The 25,494-nt window shown below is 34.9% G+C and overlaps 1 protein-coding gene and 1 long non-coding RNA gene across 3 annotated transcripts; both read left to right on the plus strand.

The window, feature by feature from the left end:
• Positions 1-3,927: 3,927 nt before the first annotated feature.
• On the plus strand, positions 3,928-19,055 carry LOC149415112 (uncharacterized). Its single transcript, XM_089643005.1, has 6 exons — positions 3,928-4,055; positions 4,146-4,412; positions 13,848-14,184; positions 14,418-14,734; positions 17,895-18,098; positions 18,970-19,055. The coding sequence occupies exons 2-6, from the start codon at positions 4,148-4,150 to the stop codon at positions 19,053-19,055; spliced, it is 1,209 nt and encodes a 402-aa protein (XP_089499131.1). The 5' UTR covers positions 3,928-4,055; positions 4,146-4,147.
• On the plus strand, positions 11,335-13,886 carry LOC149415113 (uncharacterized). 2 transcript variants are annotated; one of them, XR_016303888.1, is made up of 4 exons: positions 11,335-11,398; positions 11,675-11,872; positions 13,505-13,657; positions 13,754-13,886. It is a non-coding gene; the product is annotated as an uncharacterized LOC149415113 (long non-coding RNA). The 2 variants fall into 2 exon arrangements; XR_016303887.1 differs by having other exon boundaries at positions 11,375-11,500.
• Positions 19,056-25,494: the final 6,439 nt, after the last annotated feature.

Genomic DNA, 25,494 nt, shown 5'->3' on the forward strand with positions numbered 1-25,494 from the left:
ACCATTTTAAACGGGTGATAGGTGAGACCGTTCTAACTTATGAAGAATTTGCGACAGTTCTCACTAGAATTGAGGCCATCCTCAACTCCCGCCCTTTGTGTTCAATGAGTTCAGACCCCGAGGATGTGAATGGACTCACCCCGGGCCACTTTTTAATCGGTGGATTCCTACTAGGTTTGCCTGAATATGACTTTCTTGACACCACGTCTAATCGTTTAAGTAGGTGGCAACATCTCCAAAAGATGTCGCAACATTTCTGGAAACGTTGGCATTTAGAATATTTAAATACGCTTCAACAACGATCAAAGTGGTGCAAAATCAATCCAAACATTAAATTAGGTCAATTAGTGTTAATAAAGGACGATCGTCTTCCACCGATGAAGTGGGTATTAGGACGAATTATCCACGTTCATCCCGGTAAGGATGGAATAGTTCGGATAGCTACTGTTAAAACTCAATCTGGTTCGTTGGTTCGACCAGTGATAAAGCTTTGCCCGTTACCGGAAGAATAAAATTATTATTAGTGATAAATCTTAAGATATACATCTAAAATAAAAATACGTTTTCATTTTCCATATTTTTGTTGTGTTTTATTTTTATTTTATTTACCATTGGGATCTATATTTTTTTTTGTTGTTGTTTAGATGTCTATACTCTTATTCTCGTTTTGTTTCTTACTCAGATTCTAGACCAAAGGAATATTACCAATTTTAAATATTTTTCAAAACCAAAATTTTTGTTATGGTCCTGGAACCATTCTCTGAAAAGTTATACTTAATTTAGTAAAAAGTTATTTTTTTATTGTTTTCTGCGAGGCATTACGGATACAACTTGAATGAACAATTTACCTATGTATATATTTAAATTTACCTTTTATTAAATTTTGTATCATAATTATTAATTCGTTCAAATTAGGTGGGCGGAAATGTTGGCACCTAGCATCGTGCTACCTACCTTCTATCCTTTGTAAAATTATTGTGGCCTATCTACCCAACTCCCCTCTCCTCTCCTCTCCTATGCCGACTGAGTTGAGTTAAAATATTCGTCCTGTCAACATCGTTTGATTACGGAGCCCCTTTTATCGACCGTGTCGAAAATCAAAGCCATCGTGAGCTCGCGCATGGTGAAATTTGTGAATTGTTGTGAACCAGCGCAAAGAAGGATTGAAAACCGTGGAAGAATAGAAAAGGGTAAGTCGGCATTCCGAACTTTTTCCAATCCTATGATTCCGCGTTGCGACGGTGCGTTTCCGTCCTCAACAGTTAGATTTAGAACTGCCAAAGTAAGGAAAGGTGAAGGCGGTAGTTCCTGAAAACGGTGCAGTAAGCACCGAGAAGCTTCTGCAACAGCTGGAGAACCAGACCCCGCGGCTTCACACTAAAAAGTGGATCGTCCACGACTCGGTTAGGGAGAAAGACAGATATCGCCTGATGCTGAGACAGTGTGAAGGTGCTGAGGGAAATGGGTATGACGGCGCACGTCGGCATAAGGAAGGCCATCTTCACAATGCGCGGACCCAACACCGAGGAGCGGATATATGGTTAAAGTGTAAGGATTAGACCCCTAAAAATAGCCTTTATTTAAAGGATTTCAAATTCTAATTCATCTGAGATTATTTTTACGACAGAATGCAGGTAACTCCATTAATGGAGGACTGAACGCAGTTGGCGCTAACGAAAAATTGTCCAAAGAAGCGAAGTTAGCAGTCCACAATGGAGTGCTGGTACCTTCCCTGATATATGGAAGTGAGGCATGGAACTGGCAAAGAAAGGATGAAAGTAGATTGAATGCTGTTGAAATGAGATCCCTGAGGCGTATGTGTGGTAAAACCATGTATGATCGTGTGAGGAATGTGGATATCCGCAAAGAGTGCAAGGCTGATGTAAGCGTAATGAGTAAGATCAAGAAAGGGACACTTAGATGGTTTGGGCATGTAGAGCGAATTAGTGAAGAAAGGAGTGTAAGGAGAATATATGATGCAAATGTTAATGGTAGCAGAAGTCGGGGACGCCCGAGGAATACATGGCACGACCAAGTGAATCAGATACTTGAGTCGGGCCATGTCAAGAGTCAGAACAATAGAAGAGTATGTATGAGACGATGTATGAGGCAAGGAGTGTGTGCCAGGACCGAGTTGTTTGGCGGTCCGTCCTCTCTGCCTACCCCTGTGGGAAAACGGCGTGATGGTTAGTTAGTTAGTTGATTGTTTATCTTGGAACGAGATTTTATCTGAAATGCGTTGTCCTAAGAAAATGAGCTGAAAAGAGGTCACTTAAAGCTCATTTTCGCAGAACAACATTTTGTCATCAACATGATGGATTTTTCTTGTTGTGACGGAATATTTAAACAATTAAAATTTTTTATTTTTAAAATAATATTTTAGGCTATCGAATAGGGTAGGTTCCGAATGAGAATTATATTGTTTATTATTTCTTATATCCTCGTCGATGGTGTGGGACCTATTTTTGTTGCACGCATAAAATTTGTCTAAATATTGACATATCTATGGTTAAATAGAGGACCAATTTGCTACGTACAAAAGCCCGAAGATATCGATTCAGTGAGTGGTTTATTTATGATTGCTTCCCTCTCATCAGTAACAGTCTTTCTAATGTAATACCGTCTGAACCACATAACAATTATGTAAAATTTATACCACTTGAGATTATTTCAACAACCAACACATTTTTAAAGCAATGATTTAAAAATTGAAGTGCTTCTAATTCCTTGTGACGTTTCTTCAACGCTTTGAAATTGACGACCGCACTTTGCCTTGCATGTAAGTAGGTTCTAATTATGTCAACAAAGTAACACCTCGTAAAATGGTGCTTGTTTATTGTATGAATATATCGCTAAGCACTTGATTGATTAGTTTTAACAGCGTTATAATATTATACTGAGCTACCCAACACTTGTAAATACGTGACAGATGAGATTAAATGGGTTTTTCATGGTTGATTTACGGCCGCTGTCGCACATTAAAACCAAGCGACTAGTAAGTTCATCTAATACCTCGAGTGAACATCATATACATTTTGAAAAGAGGAAATTTATTTTGTGGTACCATTAGTTTTTAGTAAACTCTGACGAAATTCGAATTGCTTACGAATCAAATTGGCTTTTTCAACTACAAAAGCTATTAAAACTATGTGATGAATATTTTTTTATGGTAAAGATAAGTGTTGCTAATGACCTTACTTATTTTCATATAAGAGCCATGGATCTTCCCATCCCAGAGAATTTTACCATCAAGACTGAACCATGGTCGCAGGAAGAAAGCTCAGGTGAAAAACAGGCATTTACGGATATAGAAATCCACCTGCCTGGTGTGAAAAAGGAATGTTTGCCGTATGCCGAGAGTGTTCAGCAAACCAGTAAGTGGCATTAACAATTGCATATCACAGAGGTGTTTCAGATGGGCGCAGTCGGAACTTATATTTATGTTTTACTCTGACAACAAGCTAGTATATTTACCAACAAATTTTTAATCTTTGTGCAACAAACTACATCAGCATTATAACATTACTTTACCAAGCTAGTTTAAAATAATCAATTATATTTGTAATATTTACTGACGTTGTAAATCAGGGATATTTGATTTTTTTGTACATTTTTTTGTTTTTATTGGATATTCTTGCGTTTCTCCATGCAAACTTTACTAGGATTTCCCAGGCATCGTTATTAACTGCTCATGTAGCAACGGCAATTATGGATAATTATTTTTCATCTTGAACTGCATGTTTGACGTCTATTTCTCCATAGAAAAAAATAATTCCTTTACCATATTTCAAATCTATTTCGATATAATAAACCTATCGGATGACGGATTTTTATACTATGGATTTTGTACCCGCTTAGCAACCGCAAGTAGCTTATCAATTTGTTATTGTTTTATTATTACAGGTAGCATTAATGTGGAGACTTTACCCATCAAAGCTAAATCAGAACCCCGAGAAGATGATAGAGGGGCAATCACTTATGCGGAAATAAACATAGACCTGCCAGATATAAAAAAGAATGCTTAAAGCAGTCTGAAAGTATTCTCGAGAATGCAGGTAAAATTTATTTTCGGTTTTCTGAATTAGTTTAAATAATTATCTAGTTATTATAGACACGTACTTATTATTATCTGCCATCTTTTTCAGAGATGATAACGGACCTGAAGACGCATCCAGGAGAAAAAACTCATTCATGTACACACTGTAACTACTCATGCTCACGCAAATCACATTTAACAGTTCACTTAGGCACCCATACTGGAGAAAAACCGTATCCATGTGTCCATTGTAACTACTCCTTCTCACGCAAATCAAATTTAACGATGCACATTCGCAGCCATACTGGAGAAAAACCTTATTCATGTTCCCATTGTAGCTACTCGTACTCACGCAAGTCACATTTGACAGAGCACTTACACACCCATACTGGAGAAAAACCTTATTCGTGTTCCCATTGAACTACTTATGCTCACGCAAGTGAGAATTAACAGTGCACTTACGAACCCATACTGGAGAAAAACCATATTCATGTTCGCATTGTGACTACACCTGCTCACATAAGTCAGCGTTAACAGTTCACTTACGCACCCATACTGGAATTAAACCTTATTCATGTTCCTACTGCAGCTACTCATGTTTTTATCAGGGGAATTTGAAACGACACGCTCTTACCCATACTATAGTAAAACGACATAAATGCTCCCATTGTAACTTCTCCTGCAAAGGAAAATCACATTTTAAATTGCACTTACTCACCCATACTCGAGTTAAACTTTAATATTCTTACTGCAGCTATTCATGTTCTCTAATAGGAAATTTGAATAAAAATTAGGCATAAACTTTAAAAAGTCTCATTTGTAACCATACTCGAGAAAAACAATGTATTTGTTCCCATTGTAAGTACTCCTGCTCACACAAATCAGTGTCAAATGTGCACTTACATACCCATACAGAAGAAAAACACTTTACAAGTAACCGTTATAACCTTTCCTTCTAACTTAAGTCAGCGTTATCATTGTGTGTGTACCCATTAAGCCTGCACTTATAACCCGTACTGGAAATAAACCTTATCCATGTTCCAACTGCAGTTTTTCATGTTCACAAGTAGGAAATTTTAAAAGTCAGATTTCGACCCGGTCATGAGGAAAACTATTTATGTTCTGACTGCAATATCCACGTTTTCAGAAAGAATAATTAATGCATCATACACTTACCCACACGGCATGAAAACTATATCCATTTTTCTAAGAAAAGTTTTCCAAACTGATTTGGATGGCAGTATTTATTTTACCCTTCTCGGTTTGCCTTTGTAACTTTAAAGTTTGGTTATATGGTTGAGTTTTATAGAGATAATTTTGAAAATATTCTGAATAATCTTTATAATAAGTTTCAAGAGTTGGTGAAAGATGAGGTGAAACATTTGTTACGTAGCGGTTTAAATCTTAGTAAATAATAATAATAGAAGAATAATTGATGGACACAAGTAGCTGCTGCTATCCTGACAGTCACTAAATTCTCGCCATCAGCGTTCCAGAGCGTGGCCAGAAACGGCAAATGGCAAACGACAGAAAAGCAATCCGAATACAAGGGAATATCCAGACTATTGTCTGGATAATCACACTAAAATCCTTTTAACAAAGCGACACAGTATAAATTACTGGCTGAACTTCTCAATGAAACTAACTCGCATGCACATGTTTTAACGTGTACGATGCACGTGGACAATGGCCGCCTACACTTATTGAAGAATTATGTTGTTAATTACAGCCTGACCATCCTGTCCCCTTTCCATGTGTTTTCATAAAATCAGTTCCGATTTCGTTATTTAAATTCAGAGTGAAAGATTGAACTTAGTTAGGATTATATATTGTACCCGTAATGCTTTGCATTCCCCATGTAACATTAGTATTATGTTTAGATAAAACCTTATTTCCCAGCAGAATATATGGAAATAACTGTGCACCTAATAAGATATCAACATCGGATGGAACGTTCCAGGATGCATGCGCTAAGTTTAAACCCACTAAATGCTCACATGACTTTGTGTCAACATGTTGTGTAGGAAGCTTATCAGTTATTTTATCGACAACTAATAGACTAATTTTATAAGTATCTTCTGAAACGCGGGATTTAATTTTTAACGCAACGTGTCCCAATATTGGTGTCTCTTCTGAACCAACACTTTTAACTACTGAATTATTTAAAGGAATTATTTTAAGATTTAATTCATTACAAGTGTATAAACTGATTAAATTTTGTTGCGAGGCGCAATCAATTAAACACCTTACGGTTACTTGATTATTTTTATTGTCATAAGCAAATAACTGCGCGGTTGACAGTAGTACATTTGTAGCTATATTACCCGCTGAAAAATTATTATAATGTTTATTATTACGCGCTATTAATGTAATGGCTTCGTTTTTCGATTGACTTTCAGTATTCACCGTGCTCTCAAAATGCAGAGCGGTGTGATGTCGTTTTTTACAAATTCTACAATCCGATTTAGATGGACATTTCACAGTTTTATGTTTATCGCTTAAGCAGTTTACACATAAATTATTTAATTTCACAAACTGAAAGCGAGCATTTGGTCTTAATTCGTTAAATTGTTCACATTTAAACAATTCAACATGATCAGAATGATTACATTTCCGGCACCTGTTACGATTATTATTACTTGACTTCGGTTCGACCACAGCGAATGAATGCGTAACTTTGTTTTTATTATTAACAACTTTATTATAATTTTGCCCAGTTCGTTCTAGGATTTTGACATGCGACCGAATGTATTCTATTAAATTGGTATATGTAGGTATAGCTTTCTCCCGTATAGACATTTCGAAATTTTGCACCAACTGTATATCTAATTTTTTCAGTGCAATATGTAATATTATAAAATCGGTTAGGTCATCAATACCTAATTCCTTGAGTGCAGCTATGGAAGACGCAAACCGTTCGATAAAATTATTTAACTCATTTGGGTTACTAGGTGCCAATAATTTTAAATTCAAAATATTGTTCATATAAAAGGTACTTAGCACGCTTTTGTCCTGATATTTCTTTTCGAGAGCTTCCCAAATTAAAAAATAATTTTGTTCGTTCGGAAGTATTCCCGCAAAAACTGATAACGCTTTTCCTTGGAGTTTCCCTATCGGATATTGCATCTTTTGCGACGTATTCAAATTTTCATTTGAGTGAATGTTTAATTTAAAAGCTTCATAAAATAACGACCAATTCTCTTGATTACCATCGAACGATGGTATCTCGATCGGTGGGAGCTTAATTAATGATGAATTATTTAACTTCTGTCGATCACGCGATGAATCTTGCTTTGCTATAATGCTTTCGCGTATAGAAACTACAAAACAGTACTTATTTTCGAATTTACTCCATAAATCGAAATTCATATTGTAATTTGAATCCTTTTTCAACTGAAGTGTATGAAATTCATCACACAACGTATTAAATTGTGCATAATATGTAGCTATATTAACCTTTTGTTTAACAAAATCCTCCGAACTTCTCGTCTCCCTGTCCGCAATACTTTTCGCTTTCTCGTATAATTCATTAACACGATTATGCATCAAATTAATCTTCGATTCTAGTAACTTGATTTTAATATCCTAAGTACTATCGCTAGTCGCCAAGATTAATTTTATGTAGGAATTTAAATACAACAATAATTACAAATGCAACCTAAAACATACAAATGAACAAAGTATAAAGAGGAAATAATATTTATTTATAACTTTAAATATGTTAATTTGAAATACCCCGTTGGTAATCCGGCTCGAAAGAACCAAAAATGGTGTCGCGAAGCTGCGACTCCACTATATTTTAAGAGGTGGTGCAGAGCTAAAGCCCTATCTATGCCACACGCCAAAAGGACCAGTCCCAAACTACCCCGAATGATAGATTATGGGACGATTTATGCATCCGACAAATCCGATGGACAGTGCAATAGTCAAAGGTGTAAATCTGGGCTTCTGGAGCACAAGATAAGCCCAGATTGGAATGCAGGAAAGATGGACTCACCCGTTGATGATTATCACACGTCTCCAGGAGTTATGGTTGATTTCACTTCACAATATATGTATAATCGCCCTGTCTGATATTAGTTATCACTGCGAATTCTGATTAACAACTGACACCACTTGTCCGATTTTACACGTGTCGCAACAATATTTTTAATATGGTGACATTTGGGATGGGTAAAAGGGTAGGTAGGACATTTGCAGGATTTGGTATTGACGTTACACTTGTCCATTAAGCCTGTGGATGCATACCTAACAATCCCATATATATTGCGCGAACACATTTTATAAAAACATTCTGAGAGGATAGTAAATTTCTAAGAGAACATACATAATTCCGCCATGCAGAATCTTATACATATGTCCTCTAATAAGGACTATCTATACTATCCATTTGAAGGATATATGTGATTACTTTTACTAGAAACTAGTTATACAAATAATTTAACCGATGGATAAAATTAAATGTACTACAGTGGGTTGCCATATTAATAGGGACAGTTCCAATATTTCCTAATTTTTATGTATACGTTGACTCTTCTTCTAAATAACTTGGATAATGATTGCCATTCCTTCGTTATTTTTTGTAGCTGGTATCACCATTGAAAATTTTAAGAAGTGGCAACACTCGCAAAGTGCCACATCCCTCGAAAATTTAATATTTTTTCCACGTGGCTAGCATTTTTGTGAAAATGCGTGATTGAAGTTCTGGTAAATAAATATACATAATAATTATATTTACGAGTTTCAACAGTTTAGTTGTACAAAAATGGAAGTAATTATTAATTATATATTTATTTTTGTTATTTTTTTCATATCTCATTTCAGTGAATAGTTTTTTTCCATATTGAGTCCAATGTTCTGTTTTTTCATTATGGCTAGGTCTTCAGACACGTCCCCAAGAAAATATCCGGAAGTGAAGACACTATTGTTACACATTCCCAAAAGGAAATAGCAGTCATTATGTACAGGTATTTTAAAGCCTGTGGTTAACAGGATAAATTAGAAAATCAATCAAAACCTGCCCTTTGAATTGGATCACATTGGGAAATGTGGCAGAAAACGAATCACTACACCTCTTACTGACCGCAAAATCAAAGACGTCTGTCTCCAAAACCGCAAAAAGAGTATGGCTTGTCTGACCTTGATGATCAACGAAGAAGATATCGACGTCTCCCAAAGGAGATTCCAGAGGAGATTGGCTGAGGAAAACCAAATTGGTCAACGGCCAGCTAAAACACCTCGCCTCACAGTAGATATTAGGAAAAAACTACTGGAATGGGCCAACGCACACCAAAACATGACTATAGAGAAGTGGTATATGGTAATTAACAATTTTGTGGTTATCAAACTTTAAAAAAATTCCATTAGTTTGATTATGGCCTTTTTTTAGGTGTGCTTCTCTGACGAGTCCATATTCCAAATTTTGTTGGATAAATCATCGTTCGTCCGACGACGCCCAGGAGAGAAATTTCATCCGGACTGCCTTGTAGAGACGATCAAACACCCTACCAGTATCATAGTGTGGTCAGTCATCTCTTCCAAAGGGATGGGGCGCCTCCACATCGTGCAAGGGACTATGAGGCAGGATCAGTACAGACAAATACTGGAAAATCGATTACTGCCTCAAGTCGGAGAATGGTTCCCTGGTGGCCAGGAATACGTTTATATTCACAACTCCACACCCTGTCATAAAGCCAGGACTGTCACTGCACTCCTGGCTGAAAAAATTCTGTTAATTAATCACATATAGCATATCGTTTGATAGAGTAATTGTGATGTAAAGATTTTTAATTGTGCCGGCGACACGGTATCAAGCGGTTTCGGGGCTTAAGTGTTTTTGCAGTTTTTACAGCGTAAAAAGTTCAGAACTTATTGTTTTTCTTTTTCTTGTCATTTGTATGAGGTTTTTTATCCAGTTAAGAATTTTTCCTCATAAAACTCATTAATGTAATATAAAATCAGTCAAGTAAATACAACCATCAGATGGTAATAGTAATAAGGCCAAATGAGCCGCAGTACTAGTCAGCTAGAAACATGAAGGGTATTGTTATAAGCCCTAGCTAGTTAGAGGATTACGAAAGAATCCATAAAATCAAAAAAAAAAAAAAAAAGTTTTTACGTAAATATGAATTTCATTGAAAAATGCTGGATATTCTGGATACGTATGATACACTTTGTAGTTTGTAACGTTGCCCTTTGCTATAATATAACGCTGAAACCTGACTCCCATGTCTTTACTGGACCCCTTGTATGGTTCTGAATGATGGTAGCAAAAACAGATAACTGACTACACCCCTCGAGAGATAATCGACATGCCATTATAAGAGGTAGCCTGAGGTTGAATTATATTCAAAGTTGGTATTTAACTAAGTCACCGGCCTTACATTCTAAATTCTACGTATATTACACATTGTAAAGATGATATATTAAATTTGTTAAAATGAAAAATAACAAAAAACCAAAACTTTAGTCTTTTATGTATACATAAACATAACCTAATAGTTTCTAGGTGTAGACATATCCAATAAAGCTGTTCATTTGTTGGACTTTATTTTAAGAGTATTTTAATCATCTTCATAATATCAACACTATCAGTATAATACCATAGTTTGCTCATAAAATTACGAAGTTCTTTCGCACGATTGAAATAATGCTAAATAAATTCTCAAGATATTTTAGAGTTGGTATTTATAGATAATGTCTAAATAACGGCTTCCTAATTTTGCTCATTAAATTAATTAAAATTATGGAACGACGACATTTCCGATTTAATATATTTGTTTAAAATTAATAATTTAAATGATTATTAATAATACTTATTGTAGGCTACTTAGTAAGGAGTCATATCTATAATTCCACAGTTTGTTGATCAAATTATGACGTTCATTCTCACATAATTGAAAGAATGCTTGGTAAATTCTAATGATATTTATGAGTTGACATTTCCAGAGAATGTATTTATTACGTCTACCTACTGTACTAATTTAATTAATCAAAAAAGATTGGATCGAATAATTATTTCCGATTTGAAATTACATATTAATTTGACGTTGAATACGAAGATGGTTGATATCTGAAATGAGATGTTACTGTTACCAGATTCTTATGCGGAACGTTAATTTTGGAACCGGTTCTTCATGTAGAAAAAAAGAAACCGTGGGTAAGTTTCAAGAGACTAGGGACTTTTTAATTTTCGATAAATAGTGCAAGAATGAACCAGTTCCACAAAAAATATCAACGGTTCCAGTGACATAAATGTAGCCGGGAGCTGGTACAGTAATATCGATTATCTCTACGAACGGAAACGTCAGGTGTCAGACCTGTCAGACTAATTTGTCACAGAGTCTCTTTTGCTTCCTTCTGGTATGTAATTGTTGTTCCGTCTTTCTAAAGTAATATTGTAGGTTGATTTTTGATGACGTTTGTTCAACGTCTTGACCGTCATTGACCGTAATGCTTTACCCTGTATGTAAATAGGTTATATTTGTACTAACTAAGTAACACTTAAACTCTGAAATTGGTGCTTGTTAATTAAAAGAATATATCGCTTAACACCTGATTGATCAGTTTAATCAGCATTCACGACATAAAACGACAGCTTTTGAGAGAGGTTTTGTTAGATTGCTTTCTTATTTTTAGCTGAGAATAATTATCATCACATGACAGGACGCTATCACAGCAGTGCCATGGATTCCAACCCAAAGAGTGTTTCCATCAAAACTGAACCATGGTCACAGGAAGAAGGCTCAGGTGAAATGGTCTATAAGGATGTTGAAATCCACCTCCCGGATGTGAAGAAGGAATGTTTGCAGTATGCCGAGAGTGTTCAGCCAACTAGTAAGTTGCATTGCATATCACAGAAGTGTTTCCGACGCAAATAATCAGAACAACTGCTTGTTCTTTACTTCCCCTCTTGTCATCCATACTTTTAATTATAATAATAATAATTATATATCGCAGTTCTGTGTTATTTCACTTCAAAATTTTACATTTGGAATATTGCTTTACACGCAACTGATGATCTAAGAAAACATTTAACTTATTATGCCCGCAAACAGTTCTTAATTCATCAATTGTTGCCTCGTCATATTTTATCATTATAGTAAATAATTGCACCTTCTGTACTCCAAAAATTCTCTCCTCACAAGAACTTAGTGGAGTCCTGTTTTAACTTGACAGTTTAAAGTTTATGTATATCTGTTATTTTTTTGTACTTTCCCTTTCAAGTTCAAGATAGTATTCAGGTTAGATTCAATCAATTGGAATAATCAATACTATGGTACCCACCTACCTGAAGAAAATTGTGAAATTCCTTATTGGGTGCCTAAAAAGACATTTAAAATAATGGTTTATATTACGTACCTACTTGCTACTCATAAATCTTCTATTTTTATTATGAAATTATTGTTTTGGTTTATTGAATTAGAGTTTTTTTTGTATAAATTAGAAAATCTATCCATATCCCCTTTTCTCACCGGTGTAAATTTTTGACACTTATTGAAGTATTTTCGCACACTCGATGTCCAATATAAAATTTGTTTTCCCGTAACATCTTTTGTTTGTTTTACCATAACAATTTCTTTTCCCGTTTTGTTTATGATTGCTATTCTTACATAAATCATGTACGATTACCATAATACGGGCATTTGGTGACATTTGCAACTACCATACTAGGTATGGTAGTTGCAAATGTCACCAAAATTAAAATTTTTTAATATTTATTAAATAAATATAAAACATAACAATTACCGTTCAAAATAAAAGAAAAACTGTGTGAAGCCTGGCCGACGCCGGGTTCTTCAGCTAGTATAATGAAAAATCATAAGTTTGTTAAAAAAGACACTGTTATTTAATAAGTTAATTTTGTGCATAAAGTCATGAACAACCAAATGCCAAAATATTTTAAGGATGAAATTATTTTTAATAGAGATGTTCATAATTACGGAACCAGAAATGTAAATAGAATTAGATTGACATATATGAAGAAATCAAAATCACAGAACTGCCCAATGTACAAAGGACTTAAGATGTATGATGAAATGCCTGAAAGTCTAAAGAATGAATGTATTTAAAAAGAAATGTTATATGTTTATTGTAAAAATATTTAAAGTAACAAAATGAAATATTATCTTGTTTATATTCAAATATTGTAGCATGTTTAAGCCAGCTGTTTTTCATGTTTAAGCTAGTTCAATGTACAGTTGATATTAGACATTGATTAATTAACATTTCAACAACTTTAAGCCGTATCCATATTTCAGAAATAAATCGGCATAACAAACCAATCCGATTATTATTTTTTATATGATGGTAATTTGAATGAGTTTAGCTACTGCAAACTGCAAGTATCTTATCAACAGGATCTCGATTAAACTATATGAAACAATCTAACAATAAACACAAATAATCATACACATAGCTCTCATGTCTTTATATATATCTTAACATTTTGTTGTTGTTCTGTTTTAGGTAGCATTAATGTAGAGACTATACCCATTAAGGAAAAATCAGTACCCCGAGAAGAAGATGGTGGGGGAATCCCTTATACGGAAATAGACATAGACCTGCCAGATGTTAAAAAGTAATGCTCAGAGCACTTTGAAAGTATTTCAGGGACTGCAGGTAAAATGGATCATATTTGGTCTGAATCAGTTTGAATAATCTTATCGTTTCATTACAGATACCTACTTATTGATCTTTATCTGTCAACTTTTCCAGTTTTGAAAACGGTCCTGAAGACAAATCGCGGAGAAAAACCTCATTCATGTTCCCATTGTACCTACTCCTGCTTACAAAAATCACTTTTAAAAAGACACTTACGCACCCATACAGAAAAAAAAACTTTATTCATGTCCCCATTGTAACCATTCCTTTTTACAGAAGTCAGATTTGACGGTGCACTTACGCACACATACTGGGGAAAAACCTTATTCATGTCTCTATTGTAACTACTCCTGCTCACAAAAATCTCTTTTAAAAAGGCACTTATTCACTCATACTGCAGAAAAAACTTATTCATGTGCACATTGTAACTACTCCTGCTCAAGAAAATCACATTTAACTGTTCACTTACGTTCCCATACTGGCGAAAAACCTTATTCATGTCCTCATTGTAACTACTCTTGCTCACAAAACTCAAATTTTAAAAGGCACTTAATCACTCATACTGGAGAAAAACCTTATTCATGTGCCCATTGTAACTACTCCTGCTCACGTAAGTCAGATTTAACGGTGCATTACGCACACATAGTGGCGAAAAACCTTATTCATGTCTTCATTGTAACTACTCCAGCTCACAAAAATCAGCTTTAACAGTGCACTTACGCTTCCATACTGGTGAAAAACCTTATTCATGTTCCCATTGTAACTACTCCTGCTCAAGAAAATCACATTTAACACGTCACTTACGCATCCATTCTGGCGATAAACCTTATTCATGTCCCCATTGTAACCACTCCTGCTCATATAAGTCAGATTTAACGGTGCATTTACGCACACATACTGGCGAAAAACCTTATTCATGTCACCATTGTAACTACTCATGCTCAAACAAGTCAAATTTAACAGTGCACTTACGCAACCATACTGGACAAAAACCGTATTCATGTTTCCATTGTAACAACTCTTTCTCAAGCAAATTACAATTAACGATGCACTTTCGCACCCATACTGGTGAAAAACCTTATTCATGTTCCCATTGTAACTACTCCTGCTCACGAAAATCTGTTTTAAACATGCACTTATTCACTCATACTGGGGAAAAACCATATTCATGTGCCCATTGTAACTACTCTTCCTCACAAAACTCAAATTTAAAAAGGCACTTAATCACCCATACTGGAGAAAAACCTTTTTTATGTCCCTATTGTAACTACTCCTGCTCACGGAAGTCAAATTTAACAGTACACTTACGCATACATACTATACTAATTGTCTAATATCTTATTTAAAATTTTAAAAAAGTATCATAATAAAAAATGTTTGTTTTATTATGAAGCACCTATGTAAGCATTAAAGTTTCTTCCAAATCTTTATTTTGTTTTGGTTAGTCAATTAGCAAAATTAAGAATCGTGTTTTTTTATATACGCATGTATATACTCATACAACTTTTAGATGGCAGAAATTAATAGTAATGCTACGATTTATCTATTGTTGTTCTTTTTCTTTTGGTTTATGGCACAATAACATTATTTTAAATACTCATAATAATAATATAAATAATTGCCGAAGTAGGCATACTAAAATATGCATACAAACTGGAATAACGTAGTTAAACTCTGCTAGCCACATCCGAGAAGATTCGTTAATAGACTTAATTTACTATAAATAGGGGTTACATGTGAATTCAAGTTGCCATTATGCTTGCCTGGTCGCTATTAATTCCTAACCAGACATATTTCCTGTTATTACCAACAATTTTTTGGTGGATATCATCATTTTGACGTGAGCAGGAAAATGTGTAATTTTTGTAGTTATTATTTTTTTTTCGTTTATTATCCATTGGCTTCCGATACTGAAAATGTTGTGAATTTGGAAAAGAGATAAAAATGAAAATTTAAAAATAAGTAAGGAAAATATATTATATTTTATTCAGTTATGCATGCTAACCGAACATAATGACTAGTCAACACACCTCTAAAAAGTAATTGTAAGTCGTGTGAGTCCCACTGCTGGTAAAACATCAACATTACAACTAAATGAATTCAAGTGTGTTTTGTGTTTATTGTTTTGACTTTTTGACAGATGTAATTGTCACACTGAACCTTGTTATATATATATTTGTATTAAGCATACTTTGAGCCACATTATATACACTTTTTTTTAATGCCATTTTGTTTAATCAACCCTTAAAAACTACCCCCTCACAGCTATATACGTCTATGATGTACCATTTAAAATATATATCGATACATACATCTAGAGCATACTTTGAAGACACATTTTTATTCTTCGCAGACGATAGTTTGAAGACAGTCCTCAATGTATGCGTTATATATAATTTCCCGTCGTGGTCTCAAATAATGCTTTTCACAGAGAGGTGTTTCGTGTACTTATAGCATACTTTCGACCTAATGGTAAGTAGGAAACTTCCATTGGAATAATGTGTAATTATTAATATTTTTGACGCCAGATGGCACAAATAATAATATCAAGTATGTAGATATTTACGCGCTGTGAATTTGGTACATTATGATAAAGTAATGTTTCGTCTTCAAGTCAAATCCTTTATCTACTACCTAAGGCCTAGGAATCTACTGGTTTTGAAAAGGAGCGCTAAAATTTTACTTGTGCCATGCGCCATTTCGCTCAGGGCCGGCCCTAACTAGACGAACAACAATAGTAACGCCTTTTGACTTTTACATGGTATAATTCAAATCATAATACATAAACCATAATATAAGAAATAAAAATCGTATACATAATAAAAGCTTTTAAATAAATATAGCTTGTAAAACAACAAAAGATATTATGAAATAGAAAGTAAGAACATGTAATCAATATTTCTATTTTGGATACTGACAATTCGTGTTGGAATCCATTAGCTATAGTGTAAAATAAAGTGACATTCGCGTCTGTCTGTTTGTGCGCTTAGTTCTTCTTAACTATGCGATTGATTTCGATAAGGTTTTCAGCATCATTTAGAGAATTTATTTATATAAAGAGGAAGGTTTATATAAATACCACATGCATTGACACATATTGATAAAAAGGCGCTGGCGAGAACTTATAAGAATATCAAAATAATGTACAACGGAATTGTATACCTTAAAAAGGCCTACAGAAAAGTCTGTTATCTATATACATTATTGTATTTCATGTTTATATTTAAAAACTAAAATTATTGTACATGTAATTATGAGTTTGTTTTTCAGCTTCCTTTTGATAAAAGGCTGTCCTGAGAAAATGAGCTGTAAAGGAAGATACTTTAAAGCTCATTTCTTTCTTAGGACAGGGTTTTGTCAGATGGGACCTTGTGGTCTTGGGTGACATTTTACATATGTTTTAGGCTAATGAATTTGGTTTTCGGTAGGTTCCGAATCAGAATTATACTGTTTATGGTTGAGCCTTTTTTTTAATTTCCTCTATCCTTTGTCGATGGTGTGTTGTGACGTCACCGATGCGTGTTGTCTACAAATTTGCCAGATCTAAGGTTAAAACTTGACCAAACCAAACGTATGGAAAGAGGGCGGAGTTATCAATCTATAGATAGTTGATTTATGGTTTATTTGTGTGCTTCCCTCACATCAGTAACGGTTGCACCGTCTTTCTAAAGTAATAACATATAAACTTCATAACAATTATGTAAATTTTTTTACCACTTGAGTTTATTCCAACCACGAACACAATTTTAAAGCAATAATTTAAAAATTGAAGTGCTTCGAATTCCCTGTGACGTTTCTTCAACGCCTTGAAATTGACTACCGCGATTTAACGTGCATGTAAGTAGGTTCTAATTATTTTAACAAAGTAGGTAACACTTATACTCGTAAATTGGTGCTTGTTTATTGTAAGAATATATCGCCAAGCACTTGATTGATTAGTTTTGACAGCGTTATAATATACTAAGCTACCCAAGACTTACCGTGTAAACACGTGACAGATGAGATTAAATGAGTTTGTTCATTGTTGATTTACGGCCGCTGTCACACACTAAAACCAAGTGACTAGTAAGTTCATCTAATTACCCCGAGTGAACGTCATATACATTTTCAAAAACAACAAACTTATTTTGTGGCTCGATTAGCTTTTAGTAAACTCTAATGAAATGTGAATTGCTTAAGAATCATACTGATTTTTTCCCCAACAAATTATTTTATGATGTAGATAAGTTTTGATACAGACGTTACTTATTTTCAGCTGAGAATAATTACTATCACATCAAAGGACCCGATCACAGTAGAGCCATGGATCTTCCCATCCCAGATAATGTTACCGTCACAACTGAACTATGGTCGCAGGAAGAAGGCTCAGGTGAAAGACAGGCGTTTACTGATATAGAAATCTACCTTCCTCGTGTGAAAAAGGAATGTTTGCCGTATGGCGAAAGTGTTCAGCAAACCAGTAAGTGGCATTATCCATCTGTTTGTGTTTCAGATGGGCGCAGTCACAACCCCTTATTGTGTTTGACTCTCCCTTTTATCGCCTTTAATACAGCGCGGTACTTATACATTTTTCCAAGTGGCAATCTAAGAAAACGTTTAACTTATTATACCAACAAACAGTTTCTAATTCCTGAAGCTATAAGCTGTAACACAAAATCATCTCACTCCTTAAATTCTTTTGGATCATAAGTTAATGTGTTATAAGTAAATAAACATTTTCTCAATTCAAAACCCAAAATTTTGCCCCCCGGGAAGAGTTAGAAATCTCTTATCTACAACCGCTGTAAAGTCACACAATTCAGAATACTTACAACAAGTTAATTTACCATGAAATTTTTAATCTTTGTGCAAAAAACTACGTTAACATTATAAAATTACTTGCTAAGCTAGTTTAATACAATCAATTACATTTGTAATATTTACTTACGACGTATATCAGGGATATTTGAAATTCTGTAGGTTACTTTTTTTTACGGACATTCCCGCGTATCTCCATGCATAACCTTACTAGGATTCTTCAGGCATCGTCAAGCTGCGTGTACGTCTGGAAAACTCGTTTTCAAAATACATTGCCCTTGGTATTTTAGTGGAAATATCTCACTGTTGATAACAAGAAAATTGTAGGCTATTAGAAAATAACAATTATTATCTCTAATTGCAACGGAAATTATAGTTCTCTTTTATCTTCTAACTGCATGTTTGACGTCTATTTCTTTATAGAAAAAATAACTTCTTTACTATCAGATTACGGATTTCCATACAATGGAATTTTGTATCTGCTAAATCAACTGTAAGTATCCTATAAATTTGTAATTATTTTATTATTCCAGGTAGCATTAATGTGAAGACTGTACCCATCAAAGCAAAATCAGAACCCCGAGAAAAAGATGGAGGGGAATCACTTACGCGGAAATAAACATAGACCTGCCAGATATAAAAAAGGAATGCTTAGAGAAGTCTGGAAGTATTCTAGAGACTGCAGGTAAAAACGATTTTCGTTTTTCTGACTTGGTTTTAATAATTATCAAGTTATTATAGATACGTACATATTGAGCGTTATCTTTTTCAGTTACATGTTTCCATTATAACTTCTACGAAAATCAAATTTTACAGTGCATATTCGTAACCATACTGTAGAAAAACCTTGTTTATGTTCCCTTTGTGATTACTGCTGCTCACACAAGTCAGCATTAACAGTTCACTTACGCACCCATACTGGAATTAAACCTTTTTTATGTTCCTACTGCAGCTATTCATGTTTTTATCAGGGGAATTTGAAAATCACATTTAAAAGTTCACTTAGTCATCCATACTGGACTTAAACCTTAATGTTCCTACTGCAGCTATTCAGGTTCTGTAATTGGAAATCTGTAAATTCCATTTGGAAAAAACCTTATTCATGAGTTCTCATTATAATTAAACCTTTTCATACAATCAGCGTTAACAGTGCACTTTCGGAATTTAAACCTTATTCATGATCCTACTGCAACTATTAATGTTCTCTAAAGAATTACAAAGTAGGCCTCAACTTTTAAAGGCACGTTTTTAACCATACTGAAGAAAAACTATATTCACGTTCCCATTGTAAATTAATGTAGTCAAGTTCTTATCCATACTTGACATAAAAACCTTATTCATGTTTCAACTGTAACCTCTCATTCTCACTAACGTCACACTTATCATTGTGTGTGTGTACGTATAAAGCGTGAACCCACACTGGAAATTAATCTTATTCATGTTCTGACTGCAGTTATTCATGTTCACGAGGAGTCCGATTTTGACCCGCTCATGAGAAAAATCATTCATGTTCCGACTTCAATATCCATGTTTTCAGAAATAATAATTAAAGCATCATATACGTACCCATATAGCATGAAAACCTTATTCATTTTTCGAAGAAAAATTCTCCTAACTGTTTATCGCTTTGTGATGTCATTTTTATATGTTTCTTTGATTTGCCTTTGTAACAATTAAGTTTGATTATATGTTTGAGTTTTATTTGACAGTGTTATTATTATGGATAAAAGTGACTACATAAATAAGACAATGGACTTTTTACAAGGGGATAATTTTGAAAATAATCAGAAACACCCTATTAATAAGTTTCAAGAGCTGGTAAAAGAAGCGGTGAAACATTTGTAACATAGCGGTTTATATCGTATCAAATAATAATAATAGTTGAATACGCAACTCTTCGCTCTTCGATCGCCGCAAGTAGCAGCACCTGCCGGTCACTAAATTTTCGCCATCAGCGTTCCGCGCGGTAAGAAACAAAACTAATCGCCCACGCCGTCAGCCCTCGCTCGCCGGCCTCGTCCTCTTTCGGAATCCTGACCTCAGCATGTCAACACGCTGCTTCGGGTTGTGGTCCCGCGCCCCAGAAGCAATCCGGATTCAAGGGAATATCCAGACTTACGTCTTCAAAATGACACTAAAATCCTTGCCTTTTAACAAAACGACAAAGTTTTAACTCCTGGCCGAACTTCTCAGCGAAACTAACTCGCACGCACATGTTTCAACGTTTACGTTGCACTTGGACAAAGGCCGCCTAAACTTCGCTCACCGACTTAAGAACCATGTAAGCTTGACCTTCTTATCTCTTTTCCATGTGCCTTAATAAATTCAGTTCCGATTTTGTAACTTAAATTTAGATTGCGACATTGAACTTAGTTAGGATTATATTTTGTACCCATAATATTTTCCATAATATTTGAAACCTGACTCCCATGTCTTTACTGAACCCCTTGTATGGTTCGGAATGATAGTAGCAAAAAATAATAGCTGACTCCACCCCTCGAGAGATGATCAATATGCCTTTATAAGAGCTACCCTGAGGTAATGCTCAGGGGTAGAACCCCTGATGCCATCTATGTCGATTGACTTATATTCAAAGTTGGTATTTAACTTGGTCACTTGGTCGGCGTTGTGATTAATGGCTATTGACGTTGAATAGCGGCTGATTTGTCAAAATGACATCTGTTCGGCGGAGTACTTTTTTTATTGAATGTAAGCTGTTAACTTCCGAATTTAACAGCTTTTTGGTAAGAACTTTGGATACCTTTTCTACTGAATGAGACTGTTGATAAATGTTTTTATACCGTTAATTACTGATTTAAGTTGACAAAATCAATGACTTTACAATATGTAAATTCGCGTAGAAATCTCAAAATGGCAGGCAAAAGGTAACTCAATTTGAGAACTTTAGATATTCGTAGTTTTAGTCCTAGAGTGGTTTATTTATGGTCCTAAACCATCTCGCGTGGCGTAAGGTTGTGTGCTATCTCTGAGTAAATTTCAATTTTAAAAAAGGCCAAAATGCCATCGTGGGTGATGAAAAAGTGCATTAATTACTCAGCGAACACTAATTATAGCCAAAGAATTTATTTGCTTTTTATACAAGCAAAACACCTAATTTTTTCCATTATTATAAATACAGTTGTTTCCCGTCTGAAGAATTGATGCGTCATAGAGAAAATGCAAAGCCGAGAAGAGATCTTGACGCGTGACGGCCAAATTACGAAATCAGTGTTGAACTTCACTGTTCCTCCCGTTTTGAAGGTCAAGTGTGCAAAATTTCACAAGTCTTGAAGTAAAAGTGTATGTGTGGATTTGATTTTTTACAAATCGTTTCAAAATGCTGTTGAAATGAGATTCCTGAGGCGTATGTGTGGTAATACCATGTTTGATCGTGTGAGGAATGTGGAGATCCGCAAAAGTGCAAGGCTGGTGTAAGCGTAATGAGTAAGGTTAAGAAAGGGACGCTTAGATGGTTTGGGCATGTAGAGCGAATGAGCGAAGATAGGAGTGTAACACTTGGTCGTGCTATGTCTCCCTTAGGCATCCCCGACTTCTGCTACCATTCACATTTGCATCATATATTCTCCTTATACTCCTTTCTTCGCTCATTCACTCTACATGCCGAAACCATTTAAGCATCCATTTATGATCTTACTTATAACGCTTAGACAAGCCTTGCTCTGTTTGCGGGTTTCCACATTTCTCACACGATCACACATGGTTTTTCATACATACGCCTCAGGGATCTCATTTCTACAGCATTCAGTCTACCTACATACTTTCTCTGTCAGTTCCATGCCTCACTTCCATACATCAGGGTCGGTACCAGAACTCCATTCATTCAAGATAATCCTCCAAAAGTATTTTGTAACAAAAAAATGATAATTTCGACATGTCGGTTCTATGGGACGAAGACAACGTGCAGCGTAGATCAAGTTCACGATATCAAACCACAATAAATAATACCAATCACCCAGCACTTTTTCACTGGTGGATATGGTTTAGCGATGGGCACAATCGATGATTTACTCGATCTTTTTGACCATGGAAATATTTCGATTCATTGTCATGGACAAATCGATTCTATCAAAAACCATGACACAGTCTGAGACAGTGGTTTTGAAACATCATCGACCAAGGAATCGATTCTGTCAAAAATCATTCGAAACCACATCCGTCACGTAATTGATCAGAATTCGTCAATATTAAAGCAGTCACGTCATTGGTCAGAATTCATCGATATTAAAGCAGTCACGTCATTGGTCAGAATTCATCAATTACCAAATCCGAGATACGTGAAGAATGTCTCGGATTGCTTCGCAAACGAAATATTCCGAAGAGTTCATTGTGTTACTAATATAATTTGACTTTTTTCTTGCCACTGAAAAAAAAGGTATCCAAATTACTTCCTAAAAGCCTTTTTCTTCGGAAAATTAAATCCTTGAGTTTTATTTGTTATATTTAATAATAAAATCGATCCGTAATCATTACTCGGCAGAACAGATCCGTCAATTTGCCACCCCAGTATTTAATCGAGTGGTTAGTGGAAAATAAAACTGGACTGTAGTAAGAGAAATTTAAAGAAAAAGGTACTGGTTACACAAAAATTCTAACGTTTTCTTGCTTTTTAATAGCTAATTCATTATTTTTGATAAAATAAATATTCCAAAAGAAACTAGTTCCAAAATAGACTGTTCCTAAGAAGAATCATGTGGGCGGTTCCATAGACCACAAAAGAACCGGTTCCATTTCACCTTGATACAAATATCGACCGTCTCTAGTGGATACGTCAGATCAGGGGTGTATAACACCCGTATGACCTTGTAACCCTGATGGGAGGAGTTATTCCCAACCCCAATTCTTGTAGACAAAGCTGTTGTGGCTGAAAGCTCAGATCTCATTGGCTCAGAGCAAAAATTGTAGTTTGATCTCTCGCTCTCTACCATAGCGACTTGTGTAACAGAAAGAGAAACTAAGCATGGGTTATGCTCCGATAAAAATTTAACGGTAATTTCCAAGACGCCATTTCGACAGTTGAAGTCAGTTGAAGTTTTAAGCGTAAATATTTTGAATTTTCTTTCACCCATCTAAAAATAATGTTGCGTGCTAGAATTCTTCAAGGTGATAAATTAATGCCGTGTTGTTTTAAAGTGTGTTATCCGGTCTATCTCCACGAATTGAAAGAAGGACCCGAACCCGTTATTTAATACAGGTACTAACCTCTCGTTATTTGATAAAATGTTCCTGATTCCTGAATGTACTTCATTGGCCAATAATTTAATTAATTTTCCTTTTCAGACTTATCCGTATTCCGATGCGATACTATACCACGTATTAGGATGCTAAAACTGCTAAACAAAGCCACGATTACATCAAACAAGGTCATTTAAACCTCTCCGGAATTGCATCATGTAAGTACTTTATTCAGATAACGAGCATTTTCCATAATGTTTGCTGACGACAAAGCTGTGGAAATTGTATGAAACCCTTGCAGTAGAATTTGAATAACTTCTAGTGCTGTGGCAGTAATAATTAACACTTAAATTTGTTACTCTTTAACTAATATTTATAAGATATAAGTCACCTACAGTACGCTTCAACAGTGTGTAATCCTCATTTGAAGGAATATTCTGAAGGTATACACCTAATTTTTATATATATATATATATATTTTTTTTTATATTATCTCCACACAGGAGGTCCTGCAGAGAAACTCGCAAAAGAAGTTTTGTTTTCGCTCCCTACAAATTCTGCAGAAACTGCATAAAACGCGATTTTATCCCATACAAGAAAGTTCAAAAGTGAATTAATCCATCACCATTAATGTCCTCTTTTTCTTAAAATATTTTTAATTAATTTTATCCATGAAATTTATTAAATATGTGTACAATACTAGAATAGTGTAATCATTGGTCTCAAATTTTGTCTTCTTCTAGGTAAGACGAAGGGCATTTTGAGCTGCATTGGTCCGACGGCAGCCCTTTCTCAAAGGGAAACAGAAGACGCACTTGGAGATTTTGGGGACCAGACGGCAACTGCGATATGTATAACATTTGTATATATATACCTATATAACAGTCTTTTCTGTAGGCCTTTTTAAGGTATAAAATTCCGTAGTACATTGTTTTGATATTGTCATAAGGTCTCGCCAGCGTTAGCAATGTAAGCGACCAAAAATAATCTTTATATCGACTTTTCTCTGCTTTTTATCAATATGCGTCAATGCATGTGTTATTTTTCTAAACCTTCCGGAATAAATTCTCTAAATGATGCTGAAAACCTTATCGAAATCAGTCGCATAGTTAGGAAGAACTAAGCGCACAAGCAGACAGCCGCGAATGTCACTTTATTTTATACAATTTATAGATAACGGATTCCACCACGAATTGTCAGTATCCAAAATAGAAATATTAATTACATGTTCTTAACTTCTATTTCATTATTTCTTTTGTTTTTTGACAAGCTATATTTCTTTACAAGTTTTTACTATGTACACGATTTTTATTTCTTATATTATGTTTTATGTATTATGATTTAAATTATACCATGTAAAAGTCAAAAGGCATTAATTACTATTGTTGTTCGTCTAGTCAGGGCCGGCCCTGAGCCAAATGGCGCATGGCACAAGTAAAATTTTAGCGCTCCTTGTCAAAACCAGTAGATACCTAGGCTCAAGTAGTAGATAGGCGATCACTGTAATGAATTATATTTTGATGATTTGTATGTATGCGTAGCGTGGTTTTTATGAAAGATAATCTTACGTTAGTTGAAGTATTATCACCCTTGGAAATTCAGCACCCGAAGCGGACTGCGAATTGCGCCCGCACAGGGTCGGCCCTGCCTCTAATTCTTTTTATTTTTATTACTTGACATAAATATCTTTTAACACGTGGAATATTTATTTTGTGTATATATTCTTGTTTTTTTGTACAAGGGCAAATTAAATCCTATTAAATTGTTGCAGTAAGACAGAAATCCTGAGTTTGATTCCTAGATGAGACCGTTACTTTTTATTTTTCTGTGTTTTGTTCTGTTTCATGTTTTGTTTAGACATATTA

Source organism: Hesperophylax consimilis, chromosome 19 (assembly GCF_061612785.1).
Source record: "Hesperophylax consimilis isolate HC1 chromosome 19, BYU_Hcon_1.0, whole genome shotgun sequence".
Classification (NCBI taxonomy): Eukaryota; Metazoa; Arthropoda; class Insecta; order Trichoptera; family Limnephilidae; genus Hesperophylax; species Hesperophylax consimilis.

Bases quoted from the DNA above. Each gene is read 5' to 3' on its own strand.
- LOC149415112 (XM_089643005.1), top strand. From the start codon at position 4,148: ATGATAACGGACCTGAAGACGCATCCAGGAGAAAAAACTCATTCATGT. The intron at 14,185-14,417 runs GCACTTAATCAC...CTCCTGCTCAAG, and splicing joins CAAAACTCAAATTTTAAAAG to AAAATCACATTTAACACGTC. The intron at 18,099-18,969 runs GTAAGTGGCATT...TTATTATTCCAG, and splicing joins CGAAAGTGTTCAGCAAACCA to GTAGCATTAATGTGAAGACT.